Source organism: Ursus maritimus, unplaced genomic scaffold (assembly GCF_017311325.1).
Source record: "Ursus maritimus isolate PB19 unplaced genomic scaffold, ASM1731132v1 scaffold_10, whole genome shotgun sequence".
NCBI classification, from domain to species: domain Eukaryota; kingdom Metazoa; phylum Chordata; class Mammalia; order Carnivora; family Ursidae; genus Ursus; species Ursus maritimus.
The window spans coordinates 76927569-76954122 of record NW_024423344.1 but is presented as its reverse complement, the minus strand read 5'-3'; the positions used below and the strand labels follow the sequence as shown (position 1 = coordinate 76954122).

General features: G+C 52.6%; 1 protein-coding gene across 1 annotated transcript in view; it reads right to left on the bottom strand.

The window, feature by feature from the left end:
* Positions 1-26061, bottom strand: part of COL4A2 (collagen type IV alpha 2 chain) — a 172860-nt gene extending 146799 nt beyond the window's left edge. Inside the window, exons 1-2 of the mRNA XM_040624556.1 lie at positions 26003-26061; positions 25829-25883 (exon numbers count right to left, since the gene is read on the bottom strand). Of these exons, the coding sequence (XP_040480490.1) occupies positions 25829-25883; positions 26003-26046 (99 nt within the window). The 5' untranslated portion in view covers positions 26047-26061. The remainder of the gene's footprint in view (positions 1-25828; positions 25884-26002) is intronic.
* Between the last annotated feature and the right edge of the window lie 493 nt (positions 26062-26554).

Below are 26554 nucleotides of genomic sequence, written 5' to 3'. Positions count from 1 at the left end.
GTGAAATGCTGGCGACGTCCGCTGTCCGTGCTTGCCAGACAAACAAGCAAGCAACCACAAACCCACGCGTGAACTCACTAACACAGAAGTCCTTCGAAGGCGAGGTCACGCTTTGGAAATGTCCAAGTCAGAAGCGGTGGTTCCTGAGTGTCTCTACAGCCGAACGTAACGGCTTACGACCCTCAGCTCCAAAATGAGAAACTGCATTGACGTCCCTGGTAGTTCTCACACATCCCCGCATGCAGGCAGCAGGCTAGGCACCCACGCCATGGTCCCACGCTCCTCAAGCTAACTCTGTGACCGGGAGCTCAGGTGAGCCACAGCGGCGAGGCCCCGCGTCAAGGCCGCTGGCACTGGGCCTGACCGCACCGCTAACTGAGCTCTCTGGGTCTCATCTGTAAAACGAGGATCATATTAGTTCCTACCTCACGGAGCTAGTTAGTCACAGGGTTACTCGTTATTGTGAAGGAACCTGGGGGAAGGTATGGAAAGCACCCAGCCTCTGAGCCTGACATCCGCTCCTATGACTACTTGTAACTATTTGTACTCGGCCAAGCAGACGTGACCGTGGAAAGGCCTCAGAAAATACAGAAAACTGGCAAAGGAAGTCAGACATGGGAGAGACAGTGTCCCAGCGGGAAAACTCGGCAAGGCACCGTATCCGCGAGGCCTCGAAGGGCAGGTGGGAATCCTGCCGGTGGGAATCCTGCCGGTGGACATAGCTGCGAGGAGGGCGACATTCACATGCGGAAAGGGTCATTGGGGGTTGGGAGGAGTGCCAGGGGCTCGGGAAGGCTCTTTCAGTTTGCTGGAGTGTGCAAGGCTATCCCAGAGCGGGGCTCCCGGGGTCTTGGAGTCATGATGCTGAGCCCCCGCCCTGAGGAGTATGAAGTGGGGAAGGGACATGCTGATGGTCCCACGAGAGCTGGTGTCCCGGGGACGAGGCAATGCCACTACTGGAATGGCCAAACAGGGCTGCAGGATGCGGCCAGCCTCCCTGTGCTCAGGCAAGCGGAGAGCGCGTGTGGTCTGGGATACCCCTACCGTAAGCCATCCTAGAGAAGCCAGGAGATGTTTGGAGAAGAAATGTGCTTCCAAACATGGTCCACGATGAAGAGGGGCAGACAAGAGGTGGGGGAGGGGAGGGGACCCGGCAAGTGTGCAGGTCCAAGAATGCACCCCCTGTTGCAGGGAGAGGGATGAAGAAGCTCGTGACTGTCACCACAAGCAGGGCAGAAGGAGCTGGCTCCGTCAGGCAGGCTGGATGGTGGATGGACATTAGGTCCTGGGATGGCAGGGCTGCAAGGGGGAGTGGAGAATCCTTAAGTTTCCCAAGTACAGGAAGGATTTCATTAATGACATGTAAGCAGCTATCTTACTGTAATGACATGGAGTACATTCCTGCCTAGAGATGGGGCCAAGGCAGAACGACCTTGAGGGCTGCCATACAGACATCTCTCCAAGCTACAGCATCAGAGACCATCGGAGTTCCTAAATCACAGGGCACAGCTGGTCCAGAGCGGGACTCTCAAGAATATTTTCTCGGGGTGATGGGTGGGCCTCAGGCACAGGTACAATCTCCCTCCACCCGACGCCTCTCTCGGTGGGTAGAAAACACCCTTTGCGGAAGCCTCGCCGGTCCTGGTGAGCACCTGGCAGGTGCGACACCTCTCACACCCACCTTCTCACTGTGTTGGACTCAGTGAAAGGAGTCACATGGCTACCACTGGAAAAATCACTGCGTGTAGCTTGTGAAGAACGCCGACTGAGCTCGAGAGCAGACTTCCCCGTCACGGGAGTCGGCACACATCAGAGAACACTGCTGACATGAGAAACGCGCTCCACGCCAGTTACACGGGAACCGCGGCGATGCTGGGAGGAGGAGTCACTGCTCGCCTCTCAGAACGTAGCTCTCGAGGATGGCAAAATACGGTAGAGACATGGAAATGGAATCTTCCAGTACAGGTGAACACGTTAGAAGACCAGATAGATCCGTGTTTCGGGAGCCCAGCTTCCCTTGCCTTCTGCCTGCCTTCTCAGGAACACCACCGATGTCCAGCATTCCACACTCAACATTCAGGACAGAGGAGGGAAGGGGGAAGCACGGCCTGTGAGAAAGGCTGTGTAGAGGGAGCTGTCGCACCTGCTGCCCAGTGACGGGAAAGGCATTAGTTTGTGCTGTTGTCCTTATTCCTGCTTGATTCTGTATTTGACTCTCTGTTCTAAACCTAACTAAAGACGAGGAGGGCTTGGAATATGGTTTCCAATGGCACCATTCATATGGCATTTTGGGGATCATACAATTGAAAGGTGAGCTCGGGTTCTGAAAATAGCTTGTGTATGTTCTAACATTCATTTCGAAGCCTACTGGTGGAACGTATGTGATATGTAGGAAAAGGTTTTGATAAGCATTCCCTGGTTTCATATTGCTAATGTATTCTATGCAGTATGATAACGCAAGAAAAAAAAAGAAATAGAAGGCATGAGGACTAAAAAGGAAAATGTAAAGCCATCTTTTGAAGATCCAAGGACTGTATGTATAGAAAATACAAAAGAATCTATAGTAAACTTTTAGAATTAATGAATGAGTTTGAGAAAGTATTAACCATTAGAAAAATTCATAAGCTGGACTACATTAACATTTAAGACATCAGCTTATCAAAGGACATCATTGAGAGAAAACGTGAGCCACCAAGCAGAACAAAGTATTAGTAACACATGTAGCCAAACAGGGGCATGCATTGAGAATAGAGGAAGAGGGGCACCTGGGTGGCTCAGTCAGTTAAGCATCTGCCTTCGGCTCAGGTCATGATCCCAGGGTCCCGGGATCGAGCCCCATGTCGGGCTCCCTGCTCAGTGGGGATTCTGCTTCTCCCTCTGCCTCTGCCCCTCCTCACTGCTCGTTCATCCTCTCTCTCTCTCAAATCAATAAATTAAATCTTAAAAAAAAAGGAGACTAGATGAAGAGATCCCAAGTCATTGTGAACATGGACACCCAAGAGAAAAATGGGCATGAGACTCAAACCAGCAGATTACAGGAGAAAATATCCAAACGGCCAATAAATATACACAAATTGTGCTTGACCTCATTAGTAACGAGGACATACAAACACTGTGAGAATAAATATAAGATACTGATTTCTGTTGGTTGTTTTGAACCTGTGTTTGGACTATTGCCTCAACCCTCCTACTGCCCTTGGTCGGAAACTTGGCTCCGTGGTTGGGAGCGGTTTGAATCTGAGGGCCTTTGGGGGTCTGCTGGCACATGTTCCTGTCCTGTCTCATCACTGCGGTGGTCAGGGTCCAATGAAAGAGGGTCAGGCGTGAGTTTCGTGGGTCAAGGCAGCTGAGCCCAGGTGGACTGCCTCACAGCGCCCGTTCCGTGTGCACCTGACCACTATGACAAGTAGGGAAATTCACGGCTTCTCTGTCTTTACAATGGCATGGAAATCTCTGAGATGAGTGTGATGGAAAGTTGCTGCAGAAAACACATCACGGAGATTCGGGGTAGATACCGCCCATGCCAGCAATTTCTATTCTGCCGTGACCTGGCATTATCAACTGGTTTTATTGATCTATTTTAGGTCCAGTGTGAAATGCTCAAGGTGATCTTTGGAGGATGATTTAAGAGCTTTGGGGTCTTTCTAGAAGAAAAGAGCATCAGTACATTTCCTTTTGTAAAAAGCTTTGTGGAAAGAAGAATATATTGCTGACCCCAAGAGAAGCTGAAGGCCCAGGGATTATTTAAATAGCATTTGACGAGGAGCTATTTTATGCAGAAGCTGAGAAGACGTGAGACACACCATAGAGGAATGTAGGCAGTGAAGACTCCATACAGCCTAAGAGCCTGATTACTGAAGTATGCAGAGAGGAATCACTCAGCCAAAATAGGTCAAGACAAGCAACCCCGCTGCCAGTTGCTGGGAGAAAACTCTCCTTAATTGCTGTTTGGGGAACTAATTGGTCCCAGCAGAAGCTTCTAACAGGAGGTCTTCAATTCAGAGGAACAGGGCCAAGCCCTCTCCCTGTATGGTCCCTCTATGGTACAGCCTGGGAGGCACGCTACAGTGGGGCAGAGCACCACGCGCCCCCGAGAGGCATTTCAGGAGGAAGGCGGACGGCCAAGGATGGCAACCTGGACAAAGAAACAGATGGAACTTTGCTTTGAACCATAAGAGAATCCCAGAAATACTGGCCTGAGGAGGTTTTAGCCAATTTTCAGAGTTGCTTAGATAAACTGTGAACAAGCAGACAAGGAGTGTTAATAGATTTCAAGGGATTTGCCCCAATCGAGCTGACATTCTGGCTGGGAAGGCTCTGGCATGGTCCTGCCTCCCCCCCACCCCAACACCTCCCAGCTTCCTTCCAACTCGCCACCCACCTACACAATGAAGCCACCCAAGTAAAACCTCGTGTTCCAGCAGTATCTTTCCACGCTCGCCCTGAAACCTTAGCCCTTCTAAACGCTGACACGTCAGTTGTCTGCTTAGTGACCGTTATAATACTGAAAATTCCTTTATTTAGCTTGCTTGAGATGAAGTCATGCAGCTGTAAGAGTGACTTGCAAAACACAGTCAAGTTCCATTCTCAGTTAAAGGGACCATGGAAAGCCTTGAGATCTTCAGTGGCAAAACTTACTACCCACCCATTCCATTAAAAATTATGACAGTGCTCCTGGATTTTAAAAAAGAGTCATTCGTATTCACAGGAAAACAAAATACAACACAATGTTGGTTTGGCAACTTAAAGCAATATACTTATTGACTCTGTCACATTTGGTTTGGCCACTGAAAGAGAGGACCAGGTGGCTTGAGAGCAGAGTATTCTTACCGACTCCTGCTCTCACTATGGGACCGTGCCCTGTGCTGGGTGTACTTGGGGAAGGAAGTCCCTGAGCGCTTCTCTTTCTTCCTGCCAACATCGCGGCTGTTAGAATGTCTGCCATTTCTCCCTGGGGGGTGACTGAGAATACCAAGCAGGAATGTCCATGGAGCTCCATGAATTTGGAATGATTTGCTTGGGACAGACCTTTTAAGAAACAGAAGGATTCCAACGCCAGCTCTATGTCAACCTAGTGATGTCAGTGTCATGGAATTCCTCCGTGCCCCCTCCTCTTTGGCTGTCAGGAGGGATGACGGCACCTGTCCCATCTATTGACAAGACTACTATGAGGATTAAGTGGGATAGTGTCCATGACACTCTCCTTGGAACAGTACAAAGAACTATGACAAATGTCACGTATCAGCACAAGGCTGAGAGGGCGGGCTTCTCCATCATATGCAGGGCCGTTTGATCGCCCCACCTCCTAATACCACCACAATGCCTCCCGCTGGCTGATCTACCCTCGTGGTACCACCTATCCCAACTGCCCCATCCTCATGTCCTCACCATTGTCTAGGACTTCTGAGAAGGCCTCAGCATGTCATGAGTCACATGCCAGCTTTCTGGATTCTTGAAATGAGGCATTGTCAGGAATTTAGGCTTTTCAACTTCAAGAAATCAAAGCTCAGGTTGACTCAAGATGATGTCAGTTGGGGGCATTGTTCTTAGATGTGTACAGAGCCATAAAAGATTAAACGGGTGGGGTCTTCCATTATTTTAAATTTAGTGTATCTTTTAAAACATTAGCATTTAAAAAATCTGATACCCCGGGGATTAGAGTAATGAGTGACTTGTTTAAAGGTCTAAGCTTCTCCATTTAATTTACTCCTGCATTTTGTTCAGATTAGCCCGTTACCTATCTCCTTGCCTGATTATGGGTTTTAAACACATTGCGCTAAACCAGAAGAATTCACTTTTGCCATAGTATGAACTTTGTTCCATGATGTAATTTTGTGAAGATCAATGGGTTCTGGCTTGGTAGGATGTTCTGTTCAGCATTTCCAAAATAAGCCTTTAAAAACAGTGAATCATGTAATTCACTCAAAAAATGATCTAACATGTAAAATGACTTAATTACTGAAATTAGATGACAGCATTCGTTTATCAAGGCTGACACCGGACCAGGGCTCAGGTTCTCAACTGCACCAGGAGGTGGCTGTGTGGCTGTCAGAGGGCGTCTGCACCCGCCCGGGCTGCAGGCTCCTCATCTTTAAGAGAAGTTTGGACGAGCTGATCCCTAAGCTCCCACCTGCCTCTGAGCTTTTCCAGCTAGGATAAACCCTCCACAGACAGATGTCCTTCTGCATCATCCTCCATAAGGAAAGATCATCGAGTTAAACACGCTGTCAGCACGTTGAGCTCAACATGGCCGCGCCTTCCGTTTCTTTGGAAAGTCCAGTGTTCTATGTTCAGGAAAGACAGGAATGTCGCAGAGAAAGATGATAAAGTGTTTAACAGGCAGTCTTTGCTTCCGCCACATTTGCTTCAGCAAACTTCATAGGTCTAGTCTGGCTCTTCTTCAGTGTGAAATTGGAGTGAAAAATGTGACTAATTTTGGGGCGCCCGGGTGGCTCAGTCAGTGAAGCGTCTGTCTTCGGCTCAGGTCATGACTCTGGGGTCCTGGGATCGAGTCCCACCTCGCGCTCCCTCTCCTCCCGGCTTGCGCTCTCTCGCAATCTTTCCCTCTCCTAAATAAGTAAGTAAAATCTTTGAAAAAAATGTGACTAATTTCATTTAGTTGTGGAAGGACTAAACTGAACAAGAAAAAAAATCTGGATTGGGGAATTTTGAAAAGAGAAGGAAAATTTTACTGATTTTTAAGTGACATGTCAACAGTTCAGCTACAAATATGTGTTCCTCAGAAAGATTCTTCGGGGTGGTTTCGGCACCCGTGGGAACAGAGTACTTTGTACAGGTAAACGGGGGCACGCTCCAGAAATGCCTTAAGGAGATCTGTTTTCATAAGCAGATTAAGCATCTTCCTGATTTTTTTCAGAGTATTCGTGTGTGTGTGTGTGTGTGTGTGTGTGTATATATGTATATATTTTTTTTTAACATGGGGCTCGAACTCACAAGGCTGAGATCAACACTTGAGCTGAGATCAGGAGCTGGACGCTTAACCGACTGAGCCACCCAGGAGCCCCTTAAGATTATTCATATTAAGACTCCTTCTGGCCCAGAGTTTACTGAAGACAAAATCATAATTATTAGTATAGATTTAACGAGGTTTATGGTACACGATTTATACTTTGTAATTCTATTATCACCTAACAATCATTTAAAATACTGACTCTGTTCCACACACAGAATTTCAGGAAAATATTACGAAAAATCTATTTAGCCTTCACCAAGTCTCTGGGAAGTTAATCATGTGTTTGTGCCCAAGAAAAGCTGTTTCTGGTCACAGTTTTGTTTTAAAGGGTGATTTAAAAAGGATGATAGCCAAGCACTAAAACTTCACTTGAAACGAGTGCCTCAACTAACTTTGAAAACACAATTAGCCGGGCGTGGGTCCCAGCCGTGGCCGTGTCTCTGCTGGGAGGATGTCAGTGTTTGGGTGACACCCACAGCATGGACGCATCTCCATGAGCAGCGAGAGCCGGCCACTTCAAGCTGGACTCCCTGTTTTCCACCTGACACCCCGTCACCGGCTCTCCAGCGTGAAAAGACATGCGTTTAAAAATCACCCGGGGCTGTTTCGGGGGGCCACTCTGAAGCGCTCTCAACTCTTTGTCTTTTAAGGACAAGCATCGAATGTAAAGGGCAGGCTCAGGTTGACCTTGAGCCAGACGTGAGGGACAGGGGACGGGTGGCTGGGTGGCAGTGTGATGTAGGAGAGTTGTTTCTGGCTGGAATTCACCATGGTCAGCAATGTGGGGAGAAGTCAGTCTTCAATACGTGCTGAGCCCCGGGGTGGGTGCGGCTCTGAGCAGGGCAGCAGGCCAGCCGGTGGAGGGACGTGAGCTGACCCAGGCACGGCAGCTGGACGGCCGGGAGCCCTCCTGATGGCCAGCGCAGATGTGGCCGAAACGGGGTCCTCTGGAATGAGGGCACCCAAGGCTGGGAGAGCCGCGCACATGGGGTGGGGGTGGATTGTGGGGGGGAACAGGGCAGGGGTGTCTGAGCTGAGACGCTACGAGGCATGACGTGCACACAGCTGCAAACTCCTGGGGGCAGGGCTAATGCACACCGAGCAAGGATTCACCCTGAATCCAAGCTTAAGAGCTCTCCATGGCCAAGAGTCTTTGGTCATACACTGGTCAAGTTTTCCAGTGGCTTACGAGCTGCCCTCTGCGACTGTGCGTTTCATGGACTTCTGAGCAGTAACTCACCACTTGGGCTAAGACAGTATTATTCTCATGTTGCCATTAACACGCTGACAAACAGGAGGAGAGGAGGAACCAGGAGCTGCCTGTAGACCCCCGGGGTCGACCCAGCGCGGTAAGAATCACTGAGGAGGCAGCGGGCTCAGTGATGACCCCAGTGACCGACGGCCCCCAGCAGCCTACCGGAGACATTTCCTGCGGCCGAAGGAAGAGACGCAGAAGGCATCACCTGGACACTGAAAACCTTCTGGGATTTCTTGCCAGGACTCCGTGACTCAGGGGCCGGGGGGCGACAGCGTGGGCTGTCACCAGGGACAGCGCAAGGAGGGCACACACTCAGGCTCAAGTACTGACTGAGAGCGAGGACGCACAGCATGGTGGGTGTGCCCGTCCCACACGGCACATGCCCGGAGCTCCACCTGCGCTATCAAATTTGGTTCTTTTAGCAACCAGCCGAGGGAGAACGATGAACTCGTCTCACAAAGGAGGAAACAAAGGTCTCCAGAAACTAGCAGTCTTGTCCAGGGGTGAGGTTCATGACTGATGCAGCCTGAGCTGAGGTCACAGGTCCTCACCTCGAGTGACAGGCAGGTGCGATCTGATGAGTTCAAAGCAAATGATCTAAGATGACGTTTTGGGACAGACGCATTCAGAATGTCCCCCTTCCCCCACCCCATACACACCAAAGGACGAGTCCTGTGCCTTGCAGGAGACAGGGCAGCCTACAGGGGCAAGAGTCTGAAGGAGAGGAAAGACTGCTGTGTACGGAGCAAGCATCACGTGACTGCCTCGCCTCAGTCATCGTCCCAAGCAAGTGTTCTCTACCTCGACTCCCTAACCTTCCAAAATGATTTCCCCTGTAGACATGAGACGGCTGTCCACTTAGTCTTTGCTTTTATCTCTAATACGTGGTTGTCTGACACGGAATTTTCCCAAGGACTCCATTTAAGAGATACTTTAACTAGAGACGGTCAAATGCATCATTGACCATTGCTTGGGAAAACCAAGTGTCAGTCCCTGAGAAGCAGAACGGACAATCTAGAAAGATAACAGGGGTGGGGGGGGGCTGTGCTTTCAGCTTCATTTCAAAAGGAAACAGGCCTCAAGTAAACTCTCCATGAAGCAGGGGTGTTATTTTCTGTTTCCAGCAATCGTTCTCACAGCTCTTCAGGAATGTGCTGGTTTCTGATCACTACGTACGCCCTTTGGTTAAACTTTCAAACGATGGGCCGAGGCTGGTGGGGCTCAGAAGACCCCCTTTCCTGGAGATGGGTGTGTTTTCATGAAACGATGCCCCCTTCTTGCCCTCCCCTCCCCTCCCACAGGCTGTTTTTGCAATGCTCAGGGTCAGACTTGCTCTCAGGCAGGGCATGACTGCAGAGGCTCTAGGCCCACGGGTCAAAAGATAAAATGCTCTGCAAAGAGAGAAATTCCTTAAGCCTTCTGGAGAACAGCAGATGAAAATGATTTTTCTCCAGTCCCTGATTTTCCAAACTTGCCTGCACAAGCTAGCAAGTGTCGTGTGTTTCTTCGACATTTCAGAAGTTGGGCGTGACATATCGGGGCCAAGCAAGCCCCAGTTACACATTCTAGTGGGTGTTAGGAAGCCGCTATTCAAAGGGAAGATGAGGCGCCAGAGACATCTTCCAGGACCTGTGGTCCCGGGACCAGCTGGTTGTGGGGTAGAGACTCGGGGCCTCAGGTCCCCCAGACCCGCCGGGTCCGAATCTGCTGGATCAAATTCGGAGTCTGCACACAGCACTCTGGCCCGGCTCTTTGGACCGAGCCAGGACTGAGGAGCTGGGTCCCACGTCCTCTCTGGCGTACCCGGCGAGGAGCTACCCCCTCCTGCTGGACTCCTTGTTGGGAATCAGCGTTTATAGGAGAAAGTGACCTCGCAGGCGAGTCCCCTTCCCCTCAGCTACCTCACTGGCATGGGCCCAGCAGGGAGCGACTCATGACTTTGGCTCATAAGTGGGGGCCTTTGAGTGATGGTCCCCGGCCATTTCATTGGACTATACGGTTTGGTCATTGGTCCACGTTCTGCATTCCTACCCTTGATGGACCATGAAGCCACGTTTCTGGAAGCACAAAGGAGGCCACGGGCCAACCCATTCTGCCCTGAAGAGTAAGTTCACCTCGGCCCCCAGGGCGCTCATTGGCCACATGCCTGACTTCCCTTTGGGTCTGAGGCTCAAGAAAGAGAAACGCCATGCCGTGAAGCAGGCTGGCACCCGGTTCTGCAGCGGAAGCATATTTTTCATTAGCTTGACTCTGCAGATAAGCCAACGTCTGTCCAGCCCAGTAGCTTTTTATACAGTGATTTGAATCCAGTGAAGCCAACGGGAGAGGAGCTCCCTGTCCGTTGACCTCGGCCGCCTTTTTCTGAGGGCTGTGCCTTTGGCAACTGAACATGACGATTTGTGCTGTGATTCTGAACAAACAGTTCCCCAAACACTTGGTGTCCCTTCTGACCAGGACTCCTGTCTCACCCACTTTCTTCCGCCTGTCTGTCCTTGGGTCGGAGCCCAGCCGCCTCGCTCAGCCCTGCCCTGGGCAGGGGACAGTCGGCATGCCCATGACCTGGCCCCTGCCCTCGGGGCTCACGGGGCCATGCCCAGGTTCAGGGAGGAAGATGGAGCCCTCTTTCCTTTGGGATTTCCTTCGTGCACCTCCGTGTGCCTCCCCCCCAGCAGTGTGGTGGCCGGTGGAGAGACCCCTGGGTGCCGTCTCTGCCAGCCTTCCGTGTCTGTGACAGGGACCCTCGGCTGGCCCCGCGGCCCCTCTGACGCGCCCTTCTCTCCACCCCACGTCTCGTCATGGCAGAGGAGCGAGTGTCAGCTAGAGGCCCATCTTCAGCACTGCTACACTTAAAAAGAAAAAAGCACACCGCGAAATGACTGCCAGGCACCGTCATCCCAACATCTGGGGCCATCTCTGGGCGGGTGGCTGCCACTCAGACCCTCTCCTCCTCCTGGGCATCGGGTCATGGCCTGCTGACCACTCCCCAACCAGAGGGCCCAGAATTGGGAACTCTGGAGCAGCCAGCAAGCCTTACACACTTCCATCTTCGGGGCTAAACTAGCGATGTGGCTAGAGGCCCTCAAACTCTCAGGCACGTAGCCCCACCCCCGCCACGGACTCCAGGGGCCTGGCCACGGGTGTTACCGGGTCAACACCTTCTCTAAGACAGGGGCATAATTCAGCAGCGGGGCACTGGTGCAGAACGGGTAACTCGGGCTCAGTGTGACAGACGGAAACGCCACCTTTCTTTGCATCTGTCTCTGGATCTCCTCCCTCCCACTCAGCTGACCTTCCCTGGGTGGCCAGGGAGCCCTCTGATCATGTCCCCACCCTCCTTTCTTTAGAAATCTTAAATATCTGCAGCTTTCCTACAGAATGGACAAATGTCACATTTATTCAATCAAGTCCTCAAGCACATCTTTGTGAGTCCTGTGCTGGGGCGGACGCACGATCTGAACCCTCGGGGAGCCCGCAGGCCGGGGCAGGGACCTGGGGCGGACAGAGGTAAGAGCGATTTAGGCTCACTGTCCCCACTTCTCCTGGGGTCTCCCCCACCTGTCACGTCCGGACCCAGCCCTGCGTGGGGAGAGGCCCAGGCATCGACAGTCTGGGAAACCCACGGACAAGACCTTAGTCTAGGTGGCGTCTGATGGCCTGTCCGCTTCCCCCAGACACTGCCTCTGCTCTGGCCGCGGACTGGCAGCTCCTCCTGGGCCCCCTCCCAGCTCTCTGCCAGCCTGTCCCTTGTCCTGACAGGCTCTACTTCCTTCTTGAGGAACCTCGTGCAGCCCCAGGGCCTCAGGAGCCACACCAGGTCTGTGCCACCCTCTGCTGCGGTCCAGGCCAGGCCTCATGCAGGAGCACGCATCAGTGTCGTATGCTCCCATGCTCGTTGCAAAGGACACTCAAGCCAGGACGGCCCTGGAACCCGCTCTGTCAGGGCGTGGTCGACAGGTGCAGAGAGCTAGACACACACCCGGCGGGGGCGGCGGGGGGGGGGGGGGGGGGGGGGGAGGCGCAGTGAGCCAGACAGGCCACGTGGGGAGACCACATCTGGGAGATGGAGGTGCTGGAGCCCCGAGGCCAACTGGCCCATTTGCCCGTTTGTCTCGAGCTCTGAGTCACTTCCTCTGAACCCGACATCAACCACCGGAACCTATCAGCCAAGAGAACAAAACTGAGCTTCGAAAGAGTTAAGGTAAAAGGTACAGGAGTCTTACTGAGCCACGCACTGGAAGGACGCTCGGACACAGACGAGGCCACGGACGAACGTGAGGACATCGTACGCCAAGTGAGAGAAGCCGACACAGCAGGATAAATGCTGTGTGATGCCACTCACAGGGGCCCCCCAGACAGGCAAACTAAACTCCCAGACACGGAAAGTAGAACGGGGGTCCCCGGCGGCTGAGGAGGGAGATGGGGAGTTACTGTTGAAGGGGGACATCGCCGCGGTGGGGGAAGATGAGAAAGTTCTGGAATCGGACGGTAGGGATGGTTGCACAGCAAGGGGAAAGCGCTGAACGCCCCTGACTGTCCACTTGAAAACCCTGAAGGTGGGAAATGTCATGTTCTGTGTGTTTTATCAAGTTAAAACAATAGAGTATGGAAGATCCACACAGGTTTGTTGCACACACACGCGGGAGCTGAGGGGACACGAATAAGATGGTTTCCACGTGGTTGGTTTGCAAACACTGTAGGTTTGTAACATGGGTGACGTGGGAGTCGGGTGTCAAGATGTGATCTTTTATTTCAGGAAATTTACCTAATTTTTAACACATAAAATGCTTAGAATAAAGATCAAAAATAAGTTTTTTAATGTGAGGAATTAAGAAAAACTTCATGAAGTCTGCCTTTTTTCCTCATGTTTATTCTGACAGACTTCAGTTAATTAAGCCCAATGAGGAAGAAAAACCACCGGGAAGGCAGAAATGCTCCCTGAATAAACACTCTTTTGTCCTTAACCCAAGAACTAGAAGAAGAAAGATTTTGTTAAAGGTACTGCAAAGAGGAGAAAGAGGCACTTTTAAACATGAATGGAATATACGTAGAATTTCTCTTAAATAAGCGTATTTTCCTTTGAGTCGCCGCTCTGGCTTTGCTCTCCTGTATTTCCACAAACACAGCAGATGACCCGGGTAGATTCTGCCCCAGGAGAACCGAATTCTCCAGTTATCTGAAGTATCAGTGTTGTCCATGCATTCCTTGTTCTAGAACTTCTGGACAGGAGGCAATACCGTTTTTATTTGCTTTTACATCTTAGGTAAGGAAGTTCTGGATTTAAAAAAAATCAGGAGTGAGCCTGACTGATGTTACATCCTCCTCCTCTGTAGTAAAGTGAGTGATTTCTGGTCCATTGAATACCAATCAGGTGAGAAGCAGATAACAAACCACTCCGGTTGGAGAGCGAAGAAATCACTCCCCAAATTACAGCTCAGATGAGGCGTGAATTGCACTCCTCAGGTGGGGGACGAGGGCTGTGCCTCACGCCGGGTGGGACGTCCCCAGGATGGGGGCTGCCTTCAGCCAGGGAGAGCCCAGGACGGGAGGACCTGAACCTCTGGTGAGCAGAGCAAATCATCTTGGTCTTAAAGTGTGAAGTCAGTCTCTGCATGGGCTCTGAAATTCCTTTAGGGTCTTCTTAGGGCCCTGTATAAATCCCAATGTCCTGGGGGATGGGTTCTAGCATTCTGGAACATTCCCCAGCCAGGTTGACAATTGCTGCTTAATCCAGAGGTAGAAACTTCGAGGTCTGGCCCCAGCCCAGAGCAGTTCACTCAGAGCACAGAGGTTGCACAACCCCCCCGGGGTTGCCCAGGCTTTCATGGGCAATCAGAGGCAAATCGTGCCTGCAAATAACCGATGCTAGACCCACTCTGAGCAAAGTTTTAGATCTAGAAGAGCAGAGGGTCTTCGTGGAGAAATTTTAGAACAGGGATGAAAAAGTAAATTAGAATCTATAAAGATAAATTTTACTCTCTCTTTCCTAGTACTACCGCCACTAGTACTACTGTCACTACTGTTACTACCACTGATGCTACTGTCTCCACTAGTACTACCGCCACTAGTACTACTGTCACTACTGTTACTACCACTGATGCTACTGTCTCCACTAGTACTACCGCCACTAGTACTACTGTCACTACTGTTACTACCACTGATGCTACTGCCTCCACTAGTACTACCGCCACTAGTACTACTGTCACTACTGTTACCACCACTGGTACTAGTACTGCCGCTAGTACTACCGTCACTAGTACTACTGCCACTAGTACTACTACCACCACTACTGTTACTACCACTGATGCTACTGTCTCCACTAGTACTACCGCCACTAGTACTACTGTCACTACTGTTACCACCACTGGTACTAGTACTGCCACTAGTACTACTGTCACTACTGTTACTACCACTGATGCTACTACTGCCACTAGTACTACTGTCACTACTGTTACCACCACTGGTACTAGTACTGCCACTAGTACTACCGTCACTTGTACTACTACCAGCACTACTGTTACTACCGCTGGTACTACTAGTACCACGGGGAGCCAGCACGGGCACTCAGAACAGGGTCCAGGGCCATGAAGGGCTAAGTTGCTTGTTCTGTGCACATGTCCTGCCCTGTGCAGGCAGCCAGAGCCCAGTGACTTGGGCAAGGTTCCATTTTAATCAAGAGCGGATCCGACAACTACATGTATCGTTCCTATAACTGAGCTGCGTGGTTCCTCCCAGAATCATCCGGGAGGATATGAGGACTGCATTCTCCTTCGAAGCCCCAGGAAATGCTTCATGCCATGCCTTGAGGGCGTGTTTTACATGATGGTGGGAACCAGACCCGTTACAGGCAGGAAATGTCAGCATTTACGAGCCTTCATTTTAAACATGAATGATTTTTGCTACAATTGTCATTTTTGTTTAAACTCTGCAGCTTTTTAGAAATGCAATTAAAGTGAATGTGTTTGCCCTTTTGCAATTTAACAACAGCCAAGGCTGGCAGCGGAACACTCACTGTAGCACGTGACCCCACGAGAAACATTTACTTTTCCAACCTCTGGCATCTCGGTGTTGGTCAGCACAGAAGCTGATGTCTACACACATTGGCCTAAGACTGACAAATCATTTTGGACTCCGCTGTTAATACTCCTTGTTTTGCAACGGGAAGGGAAAGCTGGTGACTAAGATGAAGGAAATCCTGTCTGAGCTAAGATTGTCTTGGTGGGGGTGGAGGGGGGACTTGTAACCTGGTAGGAATAAGCAGGAAGCCAAGGTGGTTTTTAGATAGAAAGGAGAAGATCTCAGCCGGATTTGGTGCTGCACTGTAACTGGCACAGTTGCTACAGTTAGGACAATGACCAAGTAAGGAAGAAAGGGAAGGAGGCGGTTTTCCTCCCTGGAATTCCCAGCTGGAACCTTCCACCCACTGGCCTTCCTCACCTGGGCCTGAGGAGGAAGCAGGTTGGTCTGTGTGTCCTGTCCATCCTGACTGTGGGACCACAGCAGACAGTGAGCACTGCCAATGCCCTGCTAGGACCTGGCAGGGGGATCTTTCTGCTCTTTCGAGAAAGAAATCCTATGCTTATATTCTGCTGTGCATTTTCTGTGCCGCTTTGCCAAATGAAAAATCTCTTGAGTTTTCCTGCTTTGTTAAATTATATGTCAGTTTCAGGATTATTTGAATAAACTGTTCTTTGTTTATAAGTTTTTCCATTTGTTTTGGAAATGACATAACGTTAATTAGAATTTAAATTCTTTTCTTTGCAGATATTTCTCCAACTCACCAAAATGGAGACTATTGTCCAAAGGCATAGATCCCTTATGTCCGTCTCGCCTGTGGCCCCCAAGGCATCTACTTTCCGGGGTCACAGCTGCTCCCTGCCAGGGTGTGCAAAGATGGCAGGGTCTCAGTGCAGAGGACGCGCACCTCACTCCCTGCGATGCCTCCCACAGGCCGCAGCCCTGCTGACCTGGCATCCCGGCCCAGCTCCCTCAGGCCCCAGCCTGTGCAGTCGGCAAGGCCCTGTTCCCTGCTGTGAAGACCCCACAGAGAGCGCCCTGTCTAGGCAGCAAGGCCTGCAGGAGCTGTTCTCTCCCCAAATTCTGGGTACACTTGAACTTTTTCTCTGTGCCTTCAAGTTTTTATGTTTTGGGGATGAAGACCCATATTTAATTAAAAAAAATCCTAAAACCAAGTAGTCATTGGCTAGCATTTTTCAAGCCCTACAAGGCTAAGGTTGCTATGATCTCTACATGCAATTTCTTCTTTTTTCCCCCTCAGAGCACATTGATGAGGTAGAATGATTTTTATTCCAGTTTTAGAGACGCAAGCTTAAAAGCTAAGGAGCTTGTCCGAAGCCATGCAGCCAGGAGGTAGCAAAAGCACATTTCGAACTCGAGACCCAAGCTGGCCTCATGCCATGAAAACGCAGGTCGCAGTCCCGCCCTTTCTTCCATGTTCTGTGGAACAGAGTGTGGCTCTGGGGCTTGAGCGGGGCCTCGACACAATCCCGTGTGAATCTGTCGTACGGTAAAGTCTACTAGTCACAGGAGAGAGCGACTCTGTGTCCCCTGGTGGGCTTCTGCAGTCGCTCTCTGAACATGGAGGTCCCAGGTGCCGTAGTCCGACTCCTGCCCCACAGACACACACACGTGTGTGCAGAACACCCCTACCCGCTGCTCCCAGCCGATCTCGCTGTGGGACCCAGACCTGAGCTCCGGGAGGATTCGTGTACGTAACTACTCCCAGGAGGAGCGAACACGTTCATTTAGCGAAGGGATTTCGCATAAACCGCGTCACCATGAACTTGCAACACGGTTACCGGTGTTTTACCCACAAAGAAAGGGGGCTCAGAGACGGGAAGTGACCTCCTGGTCCTGAGCCTCAAACCCAGATGCTCCCACTGTGTGACAGACCACACCCGCCTCCCTGCTGGCCCAGGACAAATGGACTCCTGCACAGCTCATCGGGGGAAGGCCTCTTCCTCCCCGGGCGTTTCAGTAAACCTTTCCCCAAGTTAAGACTGAAGCTTTTCCAACAGCCTCTTCATCTGCTCGAAATAATGCCGGCTTGCATGTGCCTCCCCGCTTTACGAAGCTGCCGTCCGCACACCCACAGCCCGAGATTTCATGAAGGACCTGGAGAAGATTTCCAGGACCTCTGTCTGCAGATGGGGTTCCCCACTGCCCACTCGGGCCTTCCTGGGTCATCGTGTGGGGGGCCTGTCCTGAGAGCAGCCTGTCCACACTTTGTTTCTCAGAGTTCATGAGCTTCCTGTCATCTGCGCAGGGTCCCTAAGAAGAACATGCCCACCTGACACTCCCTTCCCCCGCCTGGGCAGCCCTCGTGGGGAAAGGAGGCAGCGGCATCCAAGGCCGCGTGTGTGTGTGTAAGCGTGTAAGTGTGGGTGTGTGCACGCGTGCCTGTGAGCGCTATGTTCTGTTTCTGTGTCATCTTGATGTCTATCCGTAATCTTTCCAGCTATCATCTGTCTGTCTGTCTGTCTCTACCCACCGTCCATCCACCTGGTTATCTACCTATTTAGGCATCTCTCTCTATAATCCATCGCTGTCTACAACCATCATCCAGCTATCAGTCTATCATCAGTCTCTGTCTGTCTTGCTACCACCTGCGTCTGCCATCCATCCATACCCCACTGAGATAACTGACATATACGTATATCTCACACACAATACACACACGTGTATTTCACATCCCCTACGCTCTGCATACTTTGAACTATGGCTACGGATTTGTTGGCCCTGCACAGCGATTAAGAGCAGAAGGTTTGGAATAACCAAGTCTCGAGCTTCACTCCCAGCGTCATTCCTTATCAGCCCTAACAAGGGCCCTCACCTGTGTGTGCCTCGGTCCGCACACCCGTAGACTGGGGTGATCGCAGCTCTGGGGCACTTAGCAGGTAACGAGTGTTGGTGGCTCAGCTCGGTTCCCGGCACCCATGGGATCAGCAGGCAGGGGTTGTTGTGTTTCTCCCCTGGGATATTTTAGTTGTTCCGGGAGATTCTGGAACTCTAGAAATACCTTCAAGGGATACTCCTTCTGATGTGGATTCCAGGAGACCCCACAAGCCCTCCCAGGGGCCCCTTCCCTTTCTCTAGCCTGGTGCCAGTGCTGTTGGGTATGGGCAGAGGAGACGGGGGGTGTGCCCAGAGGGGTCCACAGCACTGGCCAGTCTCCTGCGTCCGTCCTTCCCAATGGCATCAGGCGGTGTGACTGCCCGGGCACTGCTGATCGGCATCTCTCCTGACGGACAGGCTGAGGCCTTGGAGGCATCCCAGGGAGATGTCCTCTGTCCTCACGCACCCACATTACTCCACAAAGACAGTTACGCACCCAAAAGTGCTCAACATGCAGAAAAACACATAGTTACGTAATTTCTACCAGGTACCAGAAAACGAGTCCGTGGAATTCTGTAACACACGTTTTTCTGCAGTTCCCATGTGGGAGATCACGGAACTGGGCAAGAGCAGCAAAATAGGAATTTTATGGGTGGGGCTGAAACAATCCCTAGGAAAAAACGCAAATCCTTCACAAACCCATCAACGCGTCCTTTATCATCATGCGCGGCCGGCTCCAGCCAGTGGGGGCAGCATTTAATTTGGGAAAAAACCCAAAAACCAAAAACCAAACCACAGTGAGAAAAGCTACCCTTTAATCTTTTATTGGTTGTTCCATGACCGTGTTCCTCATCCAAGAGGCCTGTCTGCACACTTTCAGCTGGCTGCGTCTCCCTGGTTGCCCGAGCCGACACTACCGAGGGCGGCGGGGTCCCCGCGCCAGGGGCACAGACAACGCACCAGCACGCAGAGCCCAGACGGGAGATGAAACGGGCCCTGAACTTTGGGCTGTGGCAGCAGGAACTGCGCTGAGGACGAGTGCCGGCAAATGTTTAATGTCTGTACGTGTTAGCAACGATGACGTAAAATCATCAATATCTAAGGATAATGCGAAGTCCTAGCAGGCTGAGAGGGCACTTTGACTGGACTCTGAAATGGGTCTCAATCCCAAGGCACAGAGGCTCCAGCCAGGCCCAGGCCTTCTGGCATCTGCTCCTGGGCGCTCGGACAGGCAAGGGGGCAGGGTGTCCTCTGGGTGGCAGGGGCTGTGGGCTACAGCGAGGAGACAGGGTGCGTAAGAAGCTACAGAACAGAACTGGCCAGGGCCGGGGCCCGAGGCTGCTCTCTCCCTATGCGGTGGTGATAGAGACAAACATGTGAGGTGACGGCCACTGGCCGCTGGCCATCCTTGTTCCTGGCCCTTTCCTTAGCCCATAGCTGGAGTGGAAGCTGTGGCCACTTGGACATGTGGCCTGTGGCACTCCATTCTCCGCCACGGGGCCTGTGGCAGTGCAGGGAACATGCAGAGATGGGGCTCTGGGACCCTGGACAGCCCACCTGGCGCAACTTCCCCTCCCTGCCATCCATGGGGTTTTCTAGGCATAGAAGGTGGCGGCGGGGCTCTCCTTTTCTATACGGGGCCCAGGGGCCTACGGATGCTGGCCTGACACATTAGGAAGGGCGAGGGTGTGAGCAAGCAACGTTTAATGTCTTCCTGAAAGCGACACCATCACGCACACCTGTCTCACCACCACAAGGTCTGGAAAGAGCGGCAAGGGTTTCCTCCCTGGTCAGGCGGTCAAGAAGAGGGAGGCTGGGGCGCCTGGGTGGCGCAGTCGTTAAGCGTCTGCCTTTGGCTCAGGGCGTGATCCCGGCGTTATGGGATCGAGCCCCACATTAGGCTCCTCCGCTATGAGCCTGCTTCTTCCTCTCCCACTCCCCCTGCTTGTGTTCCCTCTCTTGCTGGCTGTCTCTCTCTCTGTCAAATAAATAAAATAAAATCTTAAAAAAAAAAAAAAAAGAAGAGGGAGGCTATTGTGGCTCATCCCTGGACCCCCTACAACAGGCTGAGCTCTGGAAACTTCATCAGGACGCCTTTCCTCCCGTTTTTATAAAGCACTCCACCCGAGTTAGGGGGACAGAGCTCTTTGGTCAGGCAGAGGTCACTTCGGCTGTATTTCCAAGTACACAGCAGTGCCCTTTGTTACTTGTCTACGAGAGAAAAGATGGAACAGTATTTCCCTCTTGCTGGCCACCTCTGCTGTTCACTAGTGGAAGACGGGCTGCCTCGCAGCTTCCTCTTGCACTAGCCTGCCCGGTTCACATGTGCCAGATGGGGCTGGTCCGTGGCTTCTAAGAGCAGGTGTTTGCTTGGAAATAAGTTAGTTTTGCAGGAAAGCGGCACAGGTGGCATAGAGGGTCCCTGTATGCCCTTCACCGAGAATGACGATGCTATGCCAACATCTTACAGAACCTCGGTGCATTCTGTGAAAACCAGAAACTCACACGATTACATTAATACACTACAGACTATGAGAATTTTGCCAGTTTTTCCACAAACGTTCTTTCTCTCTTCCAGGATCCAATGCAGGATACTACCTTGTCCTTAGAGGAGTGGGTTTTACAGAAGAACTTGTTGCTTCAAAAGGCGGCCTCACCCACAGCAGCAGAGCACAGCCTAACAGAATGCCCAGGTGCGCCAGCAGCCCACTGGGGCGCTGCGGCATGGGGAGGCCCCGATGTGAGAGCCTGCTCCGTTGGGGGGGCAGAGCCCGTGGCAGGCTGCAGAGTGCCCAGGGGTGGGGGCTTCCTTTGAGGTTCACTCACTGACTGGAGAAACTTGCGGGATCCCCCTAAGACTGGATACCCCCTTTCTCATTCACAGATAACCAAAAGAAAAATCACGGACGCCCAGGGAAGCCACTGACATCAAGGTTAGGGAGTCAGTTAGGCCTTTACCTGACCCAGAAGAGTCTCATGAACTGAGGGGACAGCTACCAGGGCAGCGGCAAGAGGTAACCACCCAATCCCTGCCTGTTTTCATCTCAGCTGATTAAGCACCATTCACGGATTCCAGAAGCTTCTCATACCCTGAAGATAAAAAGCCTAGTGCAGCATATTTATTTTTAAGTCACATCCTGGAGCAGTGCACATGCTTCCCTGGAAAAGCATTCCCATCCCATCACAGCTGGAAAGGGCGGGAGCCAGCTCCCCACACAGGGGCGGGCCTGTGGCAGGGGTGGGTGCGCTGACGGCCGAGCGCCCCAGTGCTGGTACCATATGACACAGCGTTTCCCCTTCCCCACGTCCCAGAACCAGGGGGGCCAGTGACTGGCCCTGGGGTCAAACAGCCAGTGAGAGCCAGGCGGGGATGGGACTTTGGTGCCCCTAAGACGACTGTGTCGTCCGCTGCCCCAGAGGCCCCCAGTCCCTGCACAGACCGCCTGCTATACAAGCTGAATCAGCCAGGTGAGGGTCCCCAGCGGTGATGACGCCCACCGACCCCTGCACACACAGCAGGGGGCCAATTCCAGACCTTTCCCTGAAGCTCTCTAACTGAAGATATCCTTTCTCAGAGTGAAAGAACAGGACGTCCCCCAACCACCCTCTAGGTCACGATAGGCCTGTTACACCAGCAAACGCAAAGCTGAGGGTGTGCGTGCCCTACACGGCTGCTTTCCCTCAATTGTCTCTGTTACTGAACGGAAGCTACTCACTTGTGTTTTATCTTCTCCCCAGAAAGACAATCCTTTCATTTTTACTATTGTAGCAAAGTCTTTGCTTTCTATTTTAGAACTTTTTACTTTTCCCCTCTCTCTCTGGCTCCAAATACTCCCAAGGGCAGTGCAAGGGCTCTGTCCCCTCTGTCCACCCTTTGCAGCCATGTTTAGTTCTGCGACGCTATGACACATTCCTTGTGTTACTGACTGTGGCCAAGTCATACCGGCCACCTGGGGAGGTTTGCTTTACTGGCTTCCAGAGAGCTGGATACATGCTTCATGCTTGTTCTTCCATTAACAGAGGAGGAACCCTGTGATATCTTCTGTCTTCCTAGGGGCCCCGATTTTGAACAACAGGACGAATGCTCTCGGAAATTGGGGAGAGAAGTGGTCTCATGGATTCCTACGCAGAGCATCTTAGTACTGCACATTCTCCACAACTCATCAACAAAAGCCAAAAGGAGAAGCGAAAACCCCGTAACATATTGCTTTTTTTTTTTTTTTCGCCAGGAGGGAAAGGTGTGTCTGCTCACAGGACCATCAAGTGAATATTCCAGGGCCTGGAGCCCAGCTGGAGCCCAGCCGCAGGCAGTGTGGAGCCCAGCATCTCTTGGGGTGCATGGGACCTGCACCTCCAGGTCTCCTGGCCGCACCCTAACACCTGTGAGCGTCGAGAGTGTGTGGCCAGTCTCCCCAGCTGAGGTCGTGAGGTCAGCCCAGCCCACAGCGTATTTGATCTGAGGGAAGGCCTTTGTTCTCTGGAATTCTCTTCCTTCCAGAGTCACACAAGACTGGTCTCTTAGATCTTCAAGGCTGCTGCCCCGTCTCTTGAGATAAGCAACAAGGCTCTGCACGAGCTGCAGCGAGAGCTTTCAAGTCTCCACAGAGGCTCTGCCCCAGGAGTCTTCCCTCACACAGGCCTGGCCGACGCCTGGTGCCTCGCTCCCTGCTAAGCTCTACTCAGCCGACGGCCCCGGTCTGGAGGCGCGGGTCCTGGTCCACATGCCCACTGTGTGTGTGTGTGGGGGGTGGCCGGGACACAGGGGTTTGGAGAGGGCCAGTGCTAGGCAGCAGACCATCGTGGTCCCAGGACATGTGCCTTCAGAGTCCAGCCTGGGACGCCGATGCTACGCGGCCTCGTAGGTTGGGCCGTCTATCCATGCGCTTGGTGCCCTGGTACCGTGCTCAAGGCTGGGCACTTTCAAGAAGGGCAGCACGAGGGGCAGCGCGTGCGTGTCCCCGTTGGGCCCTGACCTCAGGCTGCCCAGGGGGATTTCTGCTTCCTTCTCTCCCTCTCCCTGTGGACATCTGATCACATGGCTCCCACCTTGCTCTGGGGTCCTGCTCTTCAGAGCACAGGAGCAGAGGAGGAGCGATAGTTCCCTTTCCAGAAACCAGTGTGTGGGCTTTACTCTGTTAGTCACGGTCAAGAGCAGAGAGAAAGCAGAACCGGAAGACTCAAATACTGAAACTCGGCAGCGTCCTCACTACTGACTTATGGGCTGATCCTGGGTCACTGAGTGGGCAGGTGCTGGATTCAAATCCCACACCTGCACTTACAAAGAAAGGGACCAAGAGCAAGCTAGCTAAACACTGCGCGCCTCTGTTTCCTCATCTGCAAAATGGGGGTAACGATAGTCACCCACTCGGGTAGATGTGTTTCCCATGAGGCCTGGATGCACGCAAACCGGCACACAGGAAGTATTCATTGAATAACTGTCTACTCTTGCTTTAAAAAAAGGGGGGGGGGCGCCTGGCTGGCTGAGCTGGTGGAAGGAGCAACTCCTGACCTCGCAGTTGTGAGTTCAAGCCCCGAGCTGGGTGTAGAGATTACTCACAAATAAAGCCTTTAAAAAAAATTTTCCTTGATAACTACTTTTGGCTGGTTCTGCTACAAAGCCCTTCAAACTACAATAAGCAGCCCTTTTTACTGACTTGACCTACCCCTGGGGAAGAGTCCTTGGCACAAATGAGCAATGAGACAGGGTTCTTGAGCATGGCAAACAGAGAGGGGAGGAGATGAACTTGCCACAAATGGGAGAGATTTCTCAATGGATATAATTAAGGATCAAGGCATTATGTCATGAGTAACAGCTATTAAAGCCAGTGGTCAATAAGAAGTTAGTAAGTAGAAGACCCACTGTTGGATATAACAAACTGCGTATCTGTGAAAGACTATGCATCCCTATGCCTCCAGTAAAATGACTCAAAATGGCCACTGACTCCACTTGCCTCCCAACCCAATACTCTAATTCAGTGGTTCCCAAGCTTTGGTGTCAAGTAGAATGCAGATGCCCAGGCTCCACCCCAGAGTCTGATCAGAAGATCTAGGTTTGGAGGGGAAGAAAGTAGGTCCTGCAGGTTCAGAGCAGACGTCTGGAGTTGTAACCAGCCTCCCTGGGTGGCTGTGCGGGTCCAAGGTGAGTACTCTGAGAAGCCCGGCCGACAAACGCTCCCAGTCCCACCCAAGAGTCAGAGAGCAGAGACTCGGTGAGGCTGAGCATGGAAGAGGTTTTGGAGGAAGGCACGGAGGGGGATGTTCTCTTCCTGCTCTAGGTGTGGGACTGGGATTCAGGATTTGTGAGACTAGGGAAGAGCTTTGGTTAGTACCCCAGTCTTCTGACCCCAAGCCCTTTCCACCAGTTTTAGGATCAGTCCCAGATAAAATTCACCAGACTTTCACCACCCCCAGGAAGGCAAATACGGGGTTACAAAAGTGGTTCTAGGGGCCAAGGGGTGTGGAGACAGTGCAATCAGTGCACATGCTCTCAGCACGACTCAGAGCTCTCCTGTCCTGTCCCCCTCCTCTGAGAGTGCGTGTGCCGCTTGGACTCATAGCTCTGGCCAAGTCCCGTATGTCGAGTGTGCACAGGGACCCCCAGCGTCAGTGGCTGCGGTATGTAGACTTTCATCTTCTTAAGTCAGGACACGTTCAAAGGAAAGCGAGTCAGACCTGAGCTTTGAGAAAACTCTGGTCTGGCGCATTCTGGTGAAAGTCTATGGGCTCCTTCCAGCCTCCCAGTCTGGGCCCTGAACTGGAGCAGATGGCACAAAAGGGAGGCGAAAGGTTCTTTCCAAACTAGGGTAGCTCTTTTCCACACACAGTTCACTCACTGCCTTCAAAATCCTTTTTTATCTGCCATGAGGACAGAACAATGAAAATAACAGAATTTCAATGGAACCCGCTTCCAATGGTCCTGTGTGATCGCAAGAGCCACCTGAAAGCAGGTACTCCATGAAAGGGTGGGGGACACTACAGTCCCTCTGTTTTTGGTCCCAGTTTAAACATCTGTGCCCACAACCAAGGGAAGGGAAAACCGGTAGCTCTCGAGCCTTGTTATGTCAAGCTCAACGAAATTGGCTCCAAGTACTTAAACACAATTTACAAAATTCCACAGTGCAGTCCCAAGTGCGTGGACACTACCGCAGGGCAGCCCTGCACGCACCTTAGCACCTCCCACCCCGGCTAAGACTTGGGAGAAAATGCAGGGTGTCTGCCATTGTTCACTCACCGGGTTAAAACAAAGTACACTGTTGCCTTGCTCTCCTCCTCGCCCCGCCCATTGCCCCAAAGCCTCTCATTTAAAAGCACCAGAAAACTCTCTACCAAGGATGGTACCTAGACGTCAGCCTCCCAGTACCACCAACATGTTTCTTCTCCGTACCCTGGCACCTCGGTCACCATGGGGACCGACAGTCTTCCTTCCAGGAAGCCATGGTTTTGCTCAAGCTTCGGAGAGGGTGCCGCAGGCTACGTTTTAAATTTTGGCTCTCGTGGGAGGGCCACCGCCTGTATCACACAGGATTGAAGTGGGGAACCCAAGGGAAGGCACACTTGAGACGTTCTCTGGGGAAAGCGAGCGCCCTCAGAGCCTCGGCTGGGTCCGTGCTGCACGCACACACGCGCGCGCACACACACGCACGCTCAGGTGAGCAAACACGAGCTGCCTTCTGGCAAGGCCACAGGGTGTCCCTTCCACTCTCTCGCGCACGAATCAGAGCCCATGAACGGGACCCAGGACTTACCGCCAGGACGCTCTGGGCCAGGAGCCCCACTGTCACAGCCCCCAGCAGCAGCCACCTGGATGAGAGAGGGAGGGAGAGCGCCATGAGCGGGTGGCCTCGGCTTGGCAGTTCCTGAGTTACACGCAAGGGCCCTCGCGCGCAAGACCCACGGGGACGCGGCAGAAGGTCGCTTACCGCCGCAGGGCAGGGCTGGACGCCGGGCACTGGTGTCTGTCCATGCTCCCGAACCAGCCACTCCGGGCTCGGCGCGGTCCCTCCTAGCCTGGAGGGCGAGAGACAAAGCGGGCTTAGCGGGGGCTGGGGAGGGAGCATCCTCGCCGCCAGCCTCCTTCCGCGAGGCGCGGGAAAGCGGGGTGCGCCCCCGCATCCCCGCAGGGGTGACAGAGAGCCTCCCCGAGGCCAAACAGAAGGGGAGCCTTCCACTTAGGCCCTGCTCGGCGTCGCTGAGCCACGGCCGCTCGGTCCTCCCCCTCCACTTCAGCAGAAGTGCGCACAGCCCCTGCCTGCGCAGGGCGCCCCAAGTCCCAGCCTCGGCCGGGGTCTCGGCGTCCCCGGGGTCGCCCTCACCTCGGGCCCGGCGTCAGGGGCTGTCCGCGCGCATCCGCCGCTCCAGGAGCGCCCGCCCGCGGCACACAGGCAGTGCGGTCGCTCTCGCGGGCCCCTGGGTGCCGGCCTGGGTCTTCGGTTCTCTGCCCGGTGGGCGAGCGCGGGGGCGCGGGGTCGCGC